Consider the following 18296-nt stretch of genomic DNA (forward strand, 5'->3'; position numbering starts at 1 on the left):
ACCCCCCTGATCGCCAAATCAACGAACCCTACTACGGCGAGGGCCACGCTCATGAATATTAATCAGCCCATGCCGCCGTCGCCTAGCAACCCTCCAGCAGCGTCCAGTCACGAACCTCATTGGTATTCATGAGCCGATCCTTCGCCATAGTAGGGCTCTCCGGGCCATTCAGCAATGACAACAATGTATCCGCTCCGCTTGGCTCGTGAGGACTAGTTAGGATGTGAGTCGTGACTGACGTTCAGTTCACTCAACACAAGTTCTGGGATTTAAGTCACTCTCGACTCCCTGAAATGAAGCTGGGAAGAAAGAAACGCTGCTCTTCTGGTGACTTGCTATGACTTGCTCGGGTCGCTTGGAAGAAAAGTTGAATTTATCAGAGATGTCCACCACTGTGCCCCCAAAAGTCCCCTCCGCCAGCCCCTCAGTGGACCAGAGGACAGTCATCGTGGGTGCTTGTAAGTACATTTATGCTTTTATTAGAAATACATGTTGTCTTTTCAAAAAACACATTTTCGTGGGCTTATGATTTTTTTGTTGTTGTTGTTTTGTTGTTTAATTTTAAGATGAGTGAACGGTACTGGAGTTATTACATCTTCACAACATCTGTAAGCATATAATAACAATATTTGGAAAATGTGCACACCGTTATTAATTAAAAAAAATTATAATTTAAATAAACGAATATTTTTATTCAGCAAGAATGTGTTAAACTGATATAAGTGAAGACATATTGTAGGAAAATATAACCATTCTGAAGATGCTGTTCTTTTGAACTTTTTTCCCATCAAATAATCGCCTTAAAATATCAGTTTCCTAAATAAATAAAGTAGCACAACTGTTTCCGGCGCTGACAATAAATCAGAATAGTTTCTGAAGGACACAGAAAACTCAGCTTTGCATCACACAAATAAATGATACATTAAAGTATATTAATTAAGCCTGAATTAAATGGAATTGTAATTAAATGTAATTATGCGGAAATAAAGACCGCTTTAGTGTCGTACAGAAACACTGGGTGTATTACAGATGAGTATTGACTGATGTGTATTGTCCGCTGTCTTTTTTCAGTCTGTTGTCTGGTGTTTTTCTTCATGATCGTGATGCTGCTTTTGATCCTGTACCGGAAGGTTCCTCTCTGCTGCAAAATGAGGGTTTATCAGGAATCTCGTACTGACATGGTAAGACCTCAGAGGACGCTTTCATTTCTACACTTTCAAGGGCTTCAGTTCCCAGTAAAGTCTCGTTAAGTGTCACCCAAACGGAGGCAATTACAGACTTACAAAACGTCTCCGACAGTTTGGTTTCAGAGCAATGGAAAGCGCTCAAGCACACGCTGATACTACTGTCTTTCTCTTTCTTCTAAATCTGCGTCTGCTTGCTGTCTATGAGGGAGTTTATCAGAGTTTTCCAAGTAACGTGGGACGGTTAAGCAACAAACAAAAAAAGTCACAGTTAAAGTGTTACGGTTGAAAACGGTGTCCTTCTCTAGGTGCACTTTTATATCATTAATATATCACTTAAAAATGCACTTTTAAGTTCTTGCAAGATTCGCACGAAGGTGGAAAAAAACCCCGTATCAAACGCAGTTAAAGTGTTACATGCGCCCTAGTTAGACAATCGTGCAAACGAAGAACGTCTCCTACCATTCGAGTCATCGATGTTTGGTGCGCTTACGCACAAACAGAGATTACACATTATCTTTTCCCTAACCGCGCTGAACTTTCGAGAGCCTCGCTGGCTGTGACTCAGCTCGCCGGGGAGGTTTGTTTCGCTGACGTCGGCCGCGATCGAGACCGAAATAAACCACCGTAAGCGGCCTGAGCGAAACGTCAGAGCTTCAGAGGTTGAAAACAAAACGCTATCTGACTCTTTCCCGGCACGAACTGTCCGGGATGCGAGTCGGCTCTGTGGAACATCTAAACACACGGTTCTGCTGGAGAGGAGCACGTAGCGTGACCGGCGGCCCGGGGGAAAGTTACACAGTAATCACATATTAAACTGGGAGTAAAGCCCAAGCAACTTTCTAAAACAGAAAACCCATGGAAAGAAGGAAGTGGATGTAAAGGTTTTAGGCAGTCCTATGAAAACGTATCGGCGTCCGAATGCTTTTCCGACCCACTTAGGAAGAACTTTGTACGCAATTTAATAAATGGTTCGAATTGATTCCAATTGAAAGTCTCTCACGTTAAGTGTTCACTTAAGCGGTCATTAGTTTAATTGATATATATATATATATATAATCTGCAAGCAGTGTTGGGGGCGAATTACTCTGAAATCGAACAAATTACTAGCTGTTATTCACGTATTCAACGGTGTGATTAAATGAATCGCTCTGAAAAGTCTTGCTCTACTTCGCTAGCCGCTTTCTCAATCGCGTCTCAATCTCAGCCAGTTGAACGAGAGACGTGAAAGTCAAAATAAATCATGCAAAAATGCATTAATTGTCCTTTGAACCGTCCAAAGTATTTAGAGGAAGAAGATTACATTGCAAAAATACATTTTTAACATTAGCTGTTACGTTTTCATGGTAATGCATTTAACGTAAAGTAACTGTAATTAACCGACTTTTTAATGGGAAGGGTAATTAAACGTGTTAATGTGTTATACTTAACCCATTTATATGTTAACACCGAATCTAATTCAACCTTTTATTATCATATTGACTGTTCATTAGTACTTTTAAAAGCATGACCTTAACGTCCTTATCCTACATAACTATTAATAAGCAGCCGATCAGGAGCGTATTGAGGCGAGAGCAGTGGTGAGAACCGGACTTCTCTTCCGCGTTTTGCTGAAAGGTTGCTTTTCATAAGTTCCCCGTTATCTCTGTGTTAAGTATCAATTCATCTCCTGAAATTCCTCTGGAGACGTTAAAACAGAAACCGTTCATACCCGCAGCAAGTGCCGATAGCGGAGGTGCGATCATTCGATTTGGTATCGGTTTGATTCATTTCTAATGTTCTCCTGAGCACACTGGTGAGATCTTTTGTCGTGGAGAAACGTGAGATCGCTCAGGTTCTGAAGGTCTGAAGCTTTTAACAGTAGCTGAAACGTATTGAAGTCCTGCAGGTTCAGGTGGGTCCATGTGGGCCAGGTCTACTTGTGTACCATTTAATAAACAAACTGTGTCAATTGCAGCTCCGAAAAGTGTTCATATTTCCAAAAACAGAGCCTTTAAATGTGTCCAGTCCACAGGAAGTGGGTCGTTAAAGCAGATGTTCGATTATCTGCTGGGTTCTGCTCGTAAAGCGGACCCCTCACACTTTGTGCCTTACCCTTGAGTCATACCTCATCCTCTGCGTTTCCTTTTCCTGTTCACTTTGAACCCCCCCCACACCCGAGGGCATTTTAACCTTATCTTAGGAGCACAGGGAAACGGCCTCCGCATTCTTCCTCCCACAAAGAGGAAATGCAAAAACATGTCTGTTAGTTAAACTGCGGTGAAGATAGGCGCTGGTTAAAGAATAGGTTCGTGATGAAATCAGCCAATGAAGTGAATCAACACCACGGTAAAGTTTTGGAAGCGACCGCCGTATTTAAATCAATGGATTTTCCATTAGACGCACCAATTTTTGCTAGTTCGCATGCAAACCATGACTTCAACGTCACTATTATTGAGTTTCAGATACCTCTCCCAATCTTCAGACATGCTTACGAAGACTGCACGTGCATTTATGAATGCCGGTCGACACAGAAGAGAAGAAACTGTTGCTATTTTTGTTCAAAAAATATTCTTGTAGCTTCATAAAATTGCTGTCACATATTTACTAATTTCGGACATAGCTTTCGTTCCTTTAAGGACGTAGGGCACTACCATCTCATGCATTTTTCTTCTTTTGGCCGAAGGGAAAGACTGATCAAACGTTACCTTGACAACTCTTCAATCTATTAACTGATGCAAAATAATCGTATTCTTATTTAAATATCGTCTCAATGTGTCTTATTTTTATTTGAATGGAGGCAGATCTGACTGGAGACGCCAATTAGGGTTGAACCGGTAAAAATAAAGTGCTTTTTTTGGTCAACTGCAGTTTCGCGAAGAGCCTTTAACGTCCACGGGATCGTTCCAATCCACGAAAAAGATTCTTTAGATTTTTCTGATGTTCTTGACTCTAGTAAAATGGTTCTTTTAAGAACTGCTCACCGCTGAAACCCTTTTTTCAAAGAAGTAGAATGATAAACGAAGCCTTCTCGTGTAGAAACCCTCTCATTCTGACCCGTGCGCTCTCCCCGAGGCGTCCTCGCCATCTGATCGTTAGGGCCTGTGTTTTGGTGGGGGATCGGAGGGGACAAAGGTTTTTACTTCAGGTCAGGCACTGAAAAAGGCACACCGCTGAAGAGGTCCTCCCCCGACTTCAGGACTGATTTTACACGCTTCTGCTTCTTCACACTGCCTGAATCAGAGGAGCAGACAAAAGAACGTCTCTCTTTTCGGGGGGGACTCCGGGACTGTTGAAAGTGCAAACCAGCGAGGGAAGGTGACCCCTGACCTCACATTTACTAAACGTGTCTCTCAGAGGCCCGAATGGGAGGGGTGATGGGAAAGGTCAAAATACGTCACTGTGAGTGATGTCAGAGCTGTCAGGAGTCCTCACCAGCGATCAGATTAGGGTCCGAGCTTTAAACAGGGATGATAATTGTCTAAATGATTGTCAGTGGCATTTCTTTACTTTTAAGAGGACACCTTTTGGTTACACTGTATTTTAAGGTGTTCTTGTTACAGTATAATTATGTAATAATAAGTAATAATAATCAACTACGTGTACTTACTATATGGTGAGGACTAGGTATATATATATATATATATATATATATATATATATATATACTTATTACAGACACAATATACTTTTAAAAGTACATAAATAAGTGTAAACTGAGTTCAATGTTTTCAGTTAAATTAATAATAAATTCACCAAAATTCTGTGCTTTTGGACAAACTTAAGCAGCTTTCATATATAAAAACTACATATGAAATTATTACAAAACTATATATAAAATAATTGAAACATTGTTAAAATGGATACACTCACTATGAAATATGGTATAGTTAATAAAATAAAATAATAATTAAATTAACGTAAAATCTCCATTTAATACATTTGAAAATATTTAGTCATCACAGTTTTACTGAATAACGTGCGGCAGTTAAAATGATAATGCAATGTTAAAATGATTATTAAACGATATAGATTTAAAGTAAAAACCTTTCATTTGACATTATTACAAAGTACACTTTTACAAAAATTTATAAAGAAAATGTAAGCTAACAAAAAAACTTAAAAGTAGGTCTTAAGATTTTAACAAAAGCTCAAAGCGTGGTCTAAAATTAAAACAAAGAAAAAATAAATAAATTCTATTTCATACAAAAACCGTGCAGCCTACTTTTTGTCCCTAAAAAAAATTAAAAAAATAAATAATATATATTTGTTTTTTTTTTCTTAACATTTTTGACATTATATCAGCTGCTAAGGCTCTGCATGTTTTGACCACCTAGTGCACTATCTGACTTGTAGCGCTGTCCGGCTGACATGTGGGCCTATAAAACGGAGCGCACTCATTTACTAGTACCTGCCACAGAAACAAGGGTGCAAAACAGAGGCAGCCCTTTAAAACGCCAGTGCGGGGTTTGTTACCCAGCACCCTGATGACGCAGTAAGACGCTGCATTGTCCCGGGACACAAAGCCCTCTATTTAGGTGTGGGGTAATCACCAAGTGTCCGGCTGGGCTGGAGGAATTCCTCGGCCTCACGCGGGTCCGCCTGCCTAATCTATCCGTGGATGGGAGGGGAGGAAGTTGCTTGGTGGTCCTTCTCTTCAGCAACATAATTTACGACCATCCAGAGGTCCGGCCCTAACATTGCAGATGTAGGAAGAGGAGGAGAGACATTACTTTTTGACGTGCAGTCGATATGAAAACGCCGTAACTGGCATGCCGGCGGTTCAATATGAACGCGTCGGATCAAGTGTATATATTTTAGAGTAGCACACGGATGCTTTCTGGACGAAGACAAAGAAATTGTTATCTAACGCAGCGGCGTCCATGCATTTTAAACTGCGGCCAAGCTATAGTCAATGTAGTTCCAAAAAAAGGTTTCGGAAAGCTTTGAATAATCATTGATGATATCAGAAATGCCATATTAACGGAGGATATTAATCTCTTGACCGAACAGGAGTCTCCTCCTCAGTACTACAACAGCAGGCAGACTCTAGTAGCTTCGTCTGATGCCGAGCAGACGCATGACGCCGGTCTTGACAACGTCAATGCACGGGTAAGAATTCAGTCGTTTTTAAATGAACTAGTCTTCATCCTTTACCCATAATGAAACCTTCCTTCGTTAACCCACCTTCATATCTCTATAAACCAGTGTGCCCTTTTCTTCTGTGCATTTTCTGCATACAGGTAGCAGAAACAGATCATTGCTTCGCGTAAGCTATGTTTGTCCTCGCGCGTTCATATGTCGTTTCTGCTTGTGTTTGTCAGTCGGGCTCGTTGTTCCTCATCGGCGTGCCGAGCAGCTACTACCTTTCCTCGCTCGAGCCTCCTCTTCCTCGCCTGCCCTCGTACGAGAGCGTCCGCAAGAAAGACCGGCAGCGGCAGATCCACATGATGATAGCCGACCGCTTTGGCCTGAACGGACCTGTCGAGACAGAGGTGATTATTTCAATAGAAAATATATTTGAGTGCAATAGAAGTAATTATAAAGTTACATATAAAGATCAAGTCAAGAAAGCGCTCTAAAGTTCAATACAGATTGTAACTATAATACATTTGACGTGCAATTAAGTGAAAACATTGTATGAAATTTGAAGTTAAGCATATTATTTCCACGATAAATGCTTTTTAAAATATACGCTGAAGTGTGCTTGTTCACCAGGGATCAGCGACTCATAAAAAGTGAGGTAAAATAGTGAATTATCTTTAAAAGCCCTTTACGGTTTTTGCTTTTATGCCTGGGTTAAGTTCATCTATCCTACGCTCACAATTTATAACGACTCGTAAAAGCATACGCTTACGCACATATTCAAATTTGAACATAAAACCGATGCGAACGCCTCTAGCCCCGCTGTAACAGTTTCATCTCTCGGCAGCTGCAGCCTGTCTGAATCGGATGACAATAGGTTTTGTCGATGTGAACGACCTGCGGCCTTCTGCTCCGTAACGTGATCGTACCTGAGAATCGTACGGCATTCACCGGCGCGCAAACAAACGCACGCGCGCTTCGGAGGCCCCCCGCGATGTTGACTCAGGGCCAGGAAAACGCATGAGAGCACGCGCTAATGGGAATTAATGCACATCAGACACAATAAAGCCTGCCTATGTTGAAAGGTAAACATTAGCGGAGAAAGCGGCTCGTTGTCCGCCTGGGTTTCAGTGGGTGGACGGTTCACTCGTGAGGGCCGTCCTTCACTCATTAACCGTATTATTGAGCTTAATTAGCTCGTTCTCCAGCTGGGCGCCGCGGTTTCGTCCGTTCTAAAATGACTGGGCTTTTTTTTAAGAAGGATAAAGGGCTCGAAGCTTAAGAGAGAGAAGAAAGAAAGGTAGAAGCTGAGCGGCGATAACTAAATTTGTTTAAATAAAAGTCGAGCTCTGTTTTATGAATTAACGTAGGCAGTGCGAAGGTCTTTATCTTTGGGAATGCGTTCGCGTGCAGTGTTAAATAATAATAAAATCACACGAGGGAACCCGATTTTTGAATGAAGTATACTTAATATAATAAGTGTATTCAAATGAAGTGTATTGAGTAATTTAGCTTGAGCCAAAGAGTTTCTCGCAGAGTTTTAGGTTAAAAAGAAGACCTTTTTTCTTGAACGAACACTTCACCAGACGACAAACTAAATAGAGTTTGGGTCTGATTTCATGACGTGACTTCAAAGGAATAGTTTACCCAAAAATATGTTGGAAACGTATACTCACCTTCAGGCCATATATGAGTTTGTTTATGAGAACGGATTTGGAGAATTTGCTCACCAGTGGATCCTGTGCAGTGAATGGGTGCCGTCGGAAATAGCTGATGAAAACATCACAATAATCCACACAAACCCAATCTGTAAATTAACTAAATGTACAGATGTGAAGAGAAACGCTCCATCAAGGTGTTTCTAACTTCTAACCATCGTTTCCATCTATAATATAACGCCGCTTTCTCCAGTGAAAAGTCATCTCGTCCGAATTAGGAGAGAAATATGCTCAGATCAGAAACATTTTATCGGCGGTTTGGATTTTGCTTCTGACGGCACCCATTCACCGCAGAAGATTCTCCGAATCTGTTCTGTAGAAACGCACATCTACATCACGCACGCCCTGAGACTAAGTACTTGAGTCCTGACGCGAATTATAACCAAACCAAAATGTAAAAAACACGACCTACGCAAACTCACATTTTTCTAGCGCAAGCGTCTCATTCGCGGTGTCACATGTTTTTTTGTGTTTTTTTTTACCACAGCCGCCTCCGACATACGAGGAGAGCGTCCGTGAGTCCGTCCAGCCCATCGACGTCCCGTTTGACATCCTGGCACCGGAGGAGGAGCCCCGCGCGCCGCTCCCAGTCTCTGAGTTACCTGCGTATGAAGATCTACCTCAAATCGCAGACTCGCAACAGTAACACTGTTCATTAAAACAGCTGCTGAGCTGACCGTACCCCGACGAAACGGGGGAGGACTTGACCTATGCAATAACTTGCACTAGCTCGATACGAGAGGAGAGGGATGTCGCAGCACCGCCGGCAAAAAGGGAAGAACAAGAACAGGCGAGAGCGTCTCCGTTGAAAACGACGGCCGCAGATGTTTCCGTGACTTTTCCAAGCCTAGAAAATACATTTACGCATAGGTGGGGGATGCTGATTTCATACCGATTACAAAAAGGGACTTAAGCTATGAAAACATGGCAAGTGAAAATCTGTTAATAAAGTCTATTTTAATTTCATTTTTCACGCAGATGGCAGGCTCATCTAATACCAAAGTAGCAGCTGGAGTACTGTACTAAGCACGAAAAAAAAAAAAAAAAAAAAAGCCATGTTTTGGACATTTCAGGGACGATTCTTTATTTTTGCTATTTTTTTAGTACTGTTTCTTCATGTGTAATCATGCGCTTTTGTATGAGAGTTATTGCAAAACGTCTTTCTTTAGGCAGAACAATTTTGATCGATTTTTTTAGGCAGAGAGAATTTCAGCGCGACACGTTCCTCTTCAGACCGAATGAATCTCTCTTTTTGATGAATCTTCTCCTTTCACGAATGCGCTCAGTTTTAATAAAGACGGTAAATGTACGGTGTGCAGAAGCGATGACTTGTTTCTTCTGATGCTGCGCTCGGGGGGTCGGCCAACTGATTTTTCTTCTTCAAATATGCAGCGGCGTGAGATCAGATGTTTGCGTTCACGAGCAAAATTCAAATGACTTCGAAGGTGTTTCACGTGTAACAGGTTTGAGGTCACAGGTGTCCTCGTTTTCCTCTGAACGCACGTTTGCATCTTAAGAGGTCGTGCTTCACTGAATGAAACTGTGCAGTGTACACGTGTCTTGCTGTATTCTATATTTTAGCATGACTTTATTGACCAATCGGTGAGCATGACTCAGTGACTAACCCTCACACTGCCGCTGAAAAAATCTGGGGTCCAAAAGAATGCTTTTATTCAGCTGTTTTTGATGAGCAGCAAATCAGCATAATATAATGATTTCTGAAAGATGGTGTTGCACTCAAGACTGGAGTAACGATGCTGAAAATCGTTCTGTGAAGCGCCGCGATTCCTAGCAAGTGGCACTTCCTTTATTTTATTAAAGATGATGAAAACCTCAGTGGCACCAATTCATACACCACTGTATTGCCTACGAACCAACACCTTCCGCCGGATACTGAAGAAGTTTAGTGAAATTGTGTCTTCTAGTGGTCACTTCAGGAAGTAGCATCTTTAACACTCCTCTAACTAAAAGCAGATGATCTGTTTAGTTACCTGCAACCGAATGAGCTCCGAAGGCCTGGAAGTGGTTTAAAGCCTAACTCTTCAGCTCCCGTAGAGCCTTTATTGTCTTCAGTGACGTCCTAATGAGAGGCCTGTCTTCTGTCCACAGCAGGAGCCTGAATTTCCACACACACACACACACACACACACACACACACACTAGAGAGTGAATGACACACGTCAGATTGAAGACACACTCAATGTGTCAGCAGGTTCATCTTCAGTAGGTCGAAGCCGTAAATTGAGGTTAATCACACTGAATCGTCTCTTTTTGGGGATTTGAACACATCACAGTCACTTTCTTGGCACAGACGTCCTGGTAACTGAACACAACAGCAGATGTGAATTTGTCTCTTAATTCACGAATAAACAAGTGATTTATCACCAGCAAGCAAGTTACTCGCTGTTATAAGAGCAACCCTCGTGTACTTCAAATCTTAATTTTCATATTTCACCAAAAATTTTAATTCTGTCATTCATTACTCACCCTCATGTCGTTCCATAAGACTCATTTCTTATTATATTTTTCTATTTTATATATATTTTAATAATAAAAAAAAAAAAAACCGAGACTCACCCACCTTGAGCCACAACAAACATGGCGCCGCTTTCGTTCCGCGTCTGTTTTCCGGAAAAAAGGCCGAGTGACGCTCGGCTCTCGCTCGGCTCCGCGAAGTCGTTGTATGTAAACAAGGTCAAGTTCTCGCCGCAGCGCTCGTTCTCCTCAGACTCGCTGGACGACTTTCTCCGCGGAGGGACTCATCCTGCGGCACGGCACGTCTCTTACAGGTACGGAGATGAACGCGCGCATGCGACGCATACTCGCTGATTTATGTTCTCTGTGTCTGTTTGTTGCAAACCCGCGTTGTTTTCTCGAGTGCGACGTCAAAACCCCAGCGCGGCGTTGTTTACATACAGCCGCGCGAAATCTATTGCGTCGGACTGACACGAGGATGTCGTTCAAGGGCATTACCTCATCAATATACATGGAAAGGCTTGTGCAGTGCAGCAAAGTCAGGTGCCTGCTCCAGTATTTTATTCAGCAGCTCCAGACGCTTGTCGGAATTACAACGCAGCCAAAGGCAGACGTATTAAACATTTATTAAAATAAAATACATGATGATATTCATAAGCCGCCTGAACTGCAAATCAAACTGCGCGTACAATAGGCTGTATTTATACACACGAGCCCTTTTTAATATGAGCTCTTGATTTTGAGGTAGTTTTGAAGTCATTTTTAAAAAAAATGGTAATTGCTATTTATGAATAATAATTATTTATATGACTTATCGTTGCGTTAGCTCGAATATTTCCCCCCTTTGCTTATGTTTATCGCTATAAGTTAGATAGTAATGTGTTTTAAAAGGAGTTTGGATAATCCTCCATCGAGTCACGTGAGCTCTCCTCAGTCACGTCTCCTCTCGCCTATGAATTTTTCTTATTTAAATGGCAAAAAAAGGAACTTTTGCAAAGATGGGTTTCTCAAGCACCGCTTATTAAGTTAATGAAACGATCAAATCTGGGTTTGCTGTCGTGCTACTCTTCAGAATCATTATTACGGAAACCATTCACTTCAAAACAATAGACACGCTTTAGTGCAGACTGCATGTCATGTTTTCTGTCACGTAACTGCAGTCGAATAAAATATAATATAGTTATGTATATTATACATATGTCTACCCATATGTCATTTTTACGATTGCTACTAGTATTTTTGAAACGGTGAATGCTTAACGCACTGACAAACATTTAAGATAAACGCCATTTCATTATTATATTATCTCCGAAAATATGATTCGGTTCAACAAAACCAGTCATGAAGGTGTTTTTTCATAAACTAATCTGTGAACTGAACAAATAAGCTTTCCGTTGATGTATAGAAAATCGCTTTCAAAGTTGTCCAAATGTAGTTTTACCGTAGGAAATGTATTAAATATCGTCATTAAAAATTCATCTTTATATAATATCCTGATGATTTATGACAAAAAATAAAAATCTGTCATTTTGACCCGAGCTATGTATTTTTGGCTATTGCTACAAATGTACCCGTGCTGCTTATGGTCACAGATATGCTACTTTTATATATTTTTGTACAAGTAAGTGCACTTATTTTTCACAAGTTTGTATGTTGCATCAACGCTGAACTCTCGTGTTTCTGCTTAGTGTTTAATAATTGATCCGTTGTCAAATGAGGTTTAACGCCTCGTTTTAAGTTTAAAGCAGGTGTGTGTATACGTTTTGACAGAAAACCTTTCCCGTCCTCGTTTCCTGTCTTGGCTGTAGTTATTTCCTCCGGTGAAGGACTTCTGTGGGCAGCAGCCACCATGATGCAGTGTCTTCAGTTCCTGGTCGAACCTACCAAGAATGTTACGGAGAAGTTTAAGGTACCTTAAGGTCGATCCGTTCCACTTGGTTACAGTGATTATACAAACGGAACGAAGCGGTTGTTTTGGTCCAAAATTGAGATCAAAGGCTCTTTAAGCCGGTCCGTTACGGCCGAGTCTCTTGCTGCTCATTAACAGGAGACAAAAGATGCAGGAAGCTTGAGTTGCATTTTAATGAAACGCCGCTTTTGTTTGTTTGCCGTAAACTCAGCGAACAACTTTAATTGCTTGGTTTGACAACATGCTGAAAACTCCTGAACTTTCCGTGTCACCGCTGAAAAAAACCAAACCAAAACAACAGAAACCATCACGGAAATTTCCACCGCAAATACCGTTATAAACATTACAAACTTTTATCCCATTAAAAGATGGTTTTCTGTGGTGTGTTTTGCGGTTTTAAGCATGCCCCCCAACAGAAAAACCCAGTAAAACCCACAGGGTCCGTTACGGCTTCCATCAAAACCAATGCAATCATTTTTTTAGCAAGGATAGCGCGGCCGAGAGACTTCATGATTGACACAAAAGGAAGCCGATCGCAGTCAGGGTCGTTCATTAATGCGAAGATTTCTGTCTGAAGTCATTTGCAGTCATTGATTTGTCCAGGCCGTGCATCGCTGAGACTTTGGTTTTTGTAGCGTTTACCAGGACTGATACAGAATTGAATGAATTTATGCACTCAGGAGTTTCGTAAGAAGGTGAAAAATGAGAAGAGAGAACCGCTGGACGAGAGCCAGCTGTTCATCGTCAACCTGGCCAAGGATCTGGGACGTGTGTGTCAGGTACGGCCGCTGAGAAGTGTCTAACGCACCGAAAAAAACAGAGCCGACGGCCGAGCAATCACAGGAAAACACATTGAATTGAATCGGCTTCCGTTCCCGACGGGATAGGGAATTGGAACTTGAATGACAGAAAGCGGAACTCAGTGACGGATTCACAAGCTTTATATTTAACAGAAAAAATGTTTTCTTTAATTGGTTTAAAATGTAAATTTAGATGTATTATAAAAAAAATATTATAAAAAAAAATCTGCTACTTAAATTGAAATGCAGTAACCGACCTGAATCATTGGGTTCTGACGGGGTGCGTGTGTGTTTTCTTCTCCGCCGGTGTCTGTAGAGGTCGGAGGTGTTAGAGAACATCTCAAAGAGTGAGGATGTGTGGCCCACCCTCAGCTGCAGGGCCTTCATTCTGGAGTGGGCGTCGCTGCTAGAGAGCAAGGCAAGACGCTTACTTATATATACCTTCGCTGCATTTTTTTTATGCACCCACTGAAACCGAATTGCTCCGAAACGGGGTGCTTTTTTTTGACCCCCCGCCTTAAAAAGCAGATCACAGTCATCAAATACTGTTCCGACAGAAAAGACCGATGCTGACTGATGGGTGGCCAGAGAGAAGCGACTGGAAGGATCTGGCTCTGAGCAGCGAGAAGGATATCGAGAGCGCCAAGAGGGTCATTCTCACCTGGACCAAAGACTTGAGGGCCCAACCCGAGGTACACACACACACACGCTAGGTTTCCATGTTTTTTATTCAGAACATTCTAAATGCTGTTAGTTTTGCTTTGAGCGGCAACATTTGCGTAATTTATTCCCTCCTTCCCGCGCAGCAAAGTGTGTGGCCTGGAGAGCAGGTGGTGGCGGCTCTGGATGACTTCGAGAATCACTGGAAGAAAGGTCGGATGGCCACCCTGCAGTCGGCCATGGAGCTGGTGTTCTGGATGCTGGTCAACAAAGAACTAGACAAGGTGTGAAGAAAACAACCTGACAGGAGCTCAGAGTTCAATTCATCAACCGTAACGTAAAACTGCTGTTTCTGTGCGCCTTTAGGAGAACGTTCCTCAAAAGTGGCTGATGTGGAAACAGAGGAGCCAAAAAATAGGTCTGATCGTCACTTTCTGAGCCATTAATGTAATAAAAATATATTTCAGATCTACTGTGAAGACTTCACCTGTGGCTTGTTCACGTATCTGTCGGGTAGTAGACACGTATAATGCCTCTTGCTTTTTTTGTTTTTGACGTAGGTGCCACCCCGTACGTTCCTCACGTAGGTGAGTTATATGTTAACGTTTATCTTTTGAAAATCTGAGATATTCTGGACAGTTTTTCAATTATAGGGTGAACTGAATGTGAAGACTCACCGTGAACTTGAGCTAACTGTTGCTTTTCTGTTTTTTAGTGTGGGACTGGATCAGTGATGCAGGAGGTAAGGCATTTATTTGCTCATTTAATATTTTAAAACGAGTTTTTCCAACAGGAATATATTAAACTTTAATTTATTCCTGTGATCAAAGCTGAATTTTCAGCATCGTTACTAAAGTCTTCAGTGTCACATGATCCTCCAGAAATCATAATAATATGCTTATTTGTTTGTGAAATTTTATTGAAAACGGTTGCGCTGCAACGTATGTTTTGGGAAAGCATGATAAATTTTTTTTTGTTCACGATTTTCTGATGATTTGAAATGTATCTATTTTTTACATTTTAAATGTTTTTACACTTGTAATACATTTAATGCATCCTCGTCAAATCAGATAATTAAAATAGCCTTACCAACCCAAAAATACTTTAAATACCAGCAAGTAATCCACCATCTTGTCGTAATGCATTATGGGATTACAAGTATAGCATCACATGCAAGTATACATAGTATTTGTGATGAAGATAGAATCAATGGCTCAAGAACGATAAAGATAACGCTATTAGCGATATTGTATGTTAAATTTTTGAGCTTGTTACAGCAGAATAGATTCTGATTGGCTGTCAATGTTTGTTTAGTTCATCAGCTGGAAAAATAACCCTTCTGCAACGATATCGCTTGTCCGCGTCTTTATCGTTATAGCCATTTTAGAACTATATCTTCATTGTTATCATGCAACAGGCCTTTAGCCCAATTTTGTTTTTGCTGATGATTCGTCTAAAGACGGTACCGTTCCGTCTTTGTGACGCGGGTGCTTCAGAATTGGTTTTGAACCGAAGCCGTTTTCATTGATTCGTGGTTGCAGATAAAAGCCGATAACACATTAGTCACAACCCTCCATTCATTCCATCATAGTGGAGGTGACCCTTGACCTGGACACGGCCAACCCTGACCTGCTGATCTCCGAGGACGAGAAGCGCATGCGCTGCGGGTTCGAGCGCAAAGACGTGCCCAACTACCACCAGCGCCTCGACGGCTGGTGGTGTGCGGTGGGAACCGAAGGCTTCGCCTCTGGCCGCCAGTACTGGGAGGTGGACGTGGGAGAAATGGACTGGCGCATCGGCGTGGCCAGAGAGTCCGCCTTGCGTAAGGGCTTCAAGTCCCTGAACACCCACACCGGCTACCTGACGCTGCGGCTGGAGCGCGGCACGGAGCTGAAGGCCCTCACCGTGCCCTTCACCGGCCTCCCGGCCGCCTTGATTCCTCGAAAGGTCGGCGTCTACCTCGACTACGACCAGGGCCAGCTGTCCTTCTACGACGCGGAGAGCCGCTCCCACATCTTCACCTACAACGAGACATTTGACGAGAAGCTCTTCCCGCTCTTCGGGACGGTGGAGATCGTGAAAGACCTGGTGATCAGATCCCCCGGGAACAGGAGCCAGTGCCTGTGTCCCGGCATGTGCCTGTGGGGTTGAGACCCAAACGAACCCAAGCGGAGCCCAGTGCTTAATCTCTAGAGCAGTGGTTTTCAACTGGAGCTTAATATGTCACAAATGCAAGCGTTTTGCCAAGTATGGGATTTTTTTGAAGCGATTTAAGCCATGAGCCGAACCGAGCAACCAAATTTTAGTAGCTTGAGAGCATTTGTGAGCGGTAGTAGTGGGTGGGTGATAAAGAATTATTTAGCTTTTTTGAGTTCCCTGATCGGTGGAGAGTAACGATGGGTAACGTTGTTCAAAAATTCACAAAACGGTTAAAAAACCTTTTTTCAGCCAATACCATTCCAATTAATATAACTGTACTCTGAGAACATTCTCGTTACGCTGTGAAAATGTTCTCCGAAACACAGGGTTATGTGAAGAAAGTTAGAGAAGACATTAAAGGAACGCTACACTTTTTTTTGGAAAAAGGCTCGTTCTCCAGCATCCCTCAGAGTCAGAGTTGATTTTTACAGTTTTTGAATCCATTCAGGAGATCCGCTGCAGGTCTGGCCATAGCACTTTTAGCATAGCTTAGCATAGATCATTGAATCCAATTAGACCAGTAGCGTCGCGTTCAAAAATGACCAAAAACTTTCCTCCGGTCCTGCTGCACGATATAACTACAGAAGAGTCAGGTTTCAAATGAGATAAATAGCGATGCTACTGGTCTAATTGGATTCAATGATCTATGCTAAGCTATGCTAAAAGTGCTATCGCCTTCGATTTATTAACACTGAGGGATTTGGAGAATGAGCCTTTTGGCTCAAAAGGACGGAGCGTTCATTTAAGGGAGCATTCCATTTGATCATTTTGCAAACATTATGGCAATGACGCTTTTTTTAAATGTTCTCGAAGCCATCTGAAACTATAAGAAGCAGCAATTAGATGAACATCCATTGTTCAGAAAAACAGTCTATACATAATGTTTTGAGAACATTATTAAAGTCCAGATGATTTAAACCAGCATTCTATTAATGTTACTGGAAGTACATTTGCTCACAACTTCTTGGTAACATTTCCTGTTAGCTGGCATGCTAATGATTTAGCGAAAGATTGAGCCTTAGCAGTTTATAGTAAGATTAAGATGTTTGTGTATTTGAGGCTGAGGACTAGTTTTGGCAATAAAGAAGTGTTCACTTGATCTAAAATGTGGGCCCTGGAGCAAAACCAGTTGAGAACCAGTGTTCTAGACCACATTAGCATTAGAGAAACCACTGGGCCATATTAGCTGGTCAGTTCGTAGTGATTGATAGTGATCCATAGCATTCACGACCAGTACTTCCATCGAGGTAGTGTAGGATCTCTTTCAGCTGCTGCTTCTGTGGTGTTTCTGAACCTGCTGCTGTCTGCACCTTATTATAACACAGTGTTCGCCTGCTCTGTCTGCACTTTCATATTCATCTGACAAAACTCAAATCATGACATGAAATGCACTTTATGTGAATAATAAATCAAAGTAAGTTCAACCCTGTGTGTTCATGCGTCAAATGTTGCTTTATGTGAACATTATGTAATTACATGCATTGTGACATTAATTTAATTTATTCCAGCGCAAATGAGTGTGACATGCTTAGAATAATCTAAATGAATATATATATATATATATATTACAATAATATTTATTTTAAAGTTTAATTTTAATGTATTACGCAATTGCACACGTCTTCATATTTTTATATATAGATTCATAAATGTATACATTTTATGTAAGTTGCTAATTTAAAAAAGAAAAGATATACAGTGTTCAGTAGGCTAGTTAGTTTTAAAGAAAGAAAGAAAAAACATGGGTACATCTGACAAATTATATTTTACAATCAAATCTGTGTAGGACATTTAATAAGAAATTAATGAAAAAAGAAATAAAATGATTAAATAACTAATGAAGCGCAGAAATGAATGATTACATAAATTTCTGAATTTATTTCATAATGTATTTTCATTATATGGCTCAACATTTATTTAATTATTTAATAGTTGATGTAGTTTGGCCCTCAATACAAATCAAACTGTTGGTTTATTTTATTTTATTCATTCTGTTCTAAGCTTCTAAAAAAATGTCTTGTAATTAGTTTATACATTTAGTAAAGGAGTATCTTCAAAAACCATAAATTATTAGATTAGATTAAATCTCCAATATGCCTACGATAATGTTAATGGTTAAAAATGATTAAAAAAAAGTCAAAGCTTGTTTTCAGATGCAGAAACGCTGTTAAACTGTGTTGTTAAAACCCTCCAAATATCGTTCATGGTGAGAGAATGATCCTTTATGTACGCGACTACAAACTAAACTTCGAGACCGTTAAACGCAGGATATTCGCGTCACGTGGTG

General features: G+C 41.2%; 2 protein-coding genes across 5 annotated transcripts; both read left to right on the top strand.

The window, feature by feature from the left end:
• The first annotated feature begins 145 nt into the window (after positions 1-145).
• si:ch73-364h19.1 lies at positions 146-9299 on the top strand. 2 transcript variants are annotated; one of them, XM_043228499.1, is made up of 6 exons: positions 148-458; positions 567-608; positions 1072-1181; positions 6177-6275; positions 6488-6658; positions 8454-9299. In XM_043228499.1, the coding sequence occupies exons 3-6, from the start codon at positions 1095-1097 to the stop codon at positions 8610-8612; spliced, it is 516 nt and encodes a 171-aa protein (XP_043084434.1). In that variant the 5' UTR covers positions 148-458; positions 567-608; positions 1072-1094; the 3' UTR covers positions 8613-9299. The 2 variants fall into 2 exon arrangements, with proteins under 2 accessions (XP_043084426.1, XP_043084434.1); XM_043228491.1 differs by lacking the exon at positions 567-608 and having other exon boundaries at positions 146-458.
• Positions 9300-10562: 1263 nt separating this feature from the next.
• LOC122341528 (butyrophilin subfamily 3 member A3-like) lies at positions 10563-17433 on the top strand. 3 transcript variants are annotated; one of them, XM_043234959.1, is made up of 10 exons: positions 10563-10755; positions 12212-12350; positions 13031-13129; positions 13467-13568; positions 13708-13842; positions 13957-14094; positions 14177-14228; positions 14371-14397; positions 14526-14552; positions 15402-17433. In XM_043234959.1, exons 1-10 carry the CDS (start codon positions 10565-10567, stop codon positions 15959-15961), a joined length of 1470 nt encoding a protein of 489 aa, XP_043090894.1. In that variant the 5' UTR covers positions 10563-10564; the 3' UTR covers positions 15962-17433. The 3 variants fall into 3 exon arrangements, with proteins under 3 accessions (XP_043090894.1, XP_043090895.1, XP_043090896.1); XM_043234961.1 differs by having other exon boundaries at positions 10617-10755; positions 12250-12350; XM_043234960.1 differs by lacking the exon at positions 13031-13129.
• The last annotated feature ends 863 nt before the right edge of the window (positions 17434-18296 follow it).

Source organism: Puntigrus tetrazona, chromosome 3 (assembly GCF_018831695.1).
Source record: "Puntigrus tetrazona isolate hp1 chromosome 3, ASM1883169v1, whole genome shotgun sequence".
NCBI classification, from domain to species: Eukaryota; Metazoa; Chordata; class Actinopteri; order Cypriniformes; family Cyprinidae; genus Puntigrus; species Puntigrus tetrazona.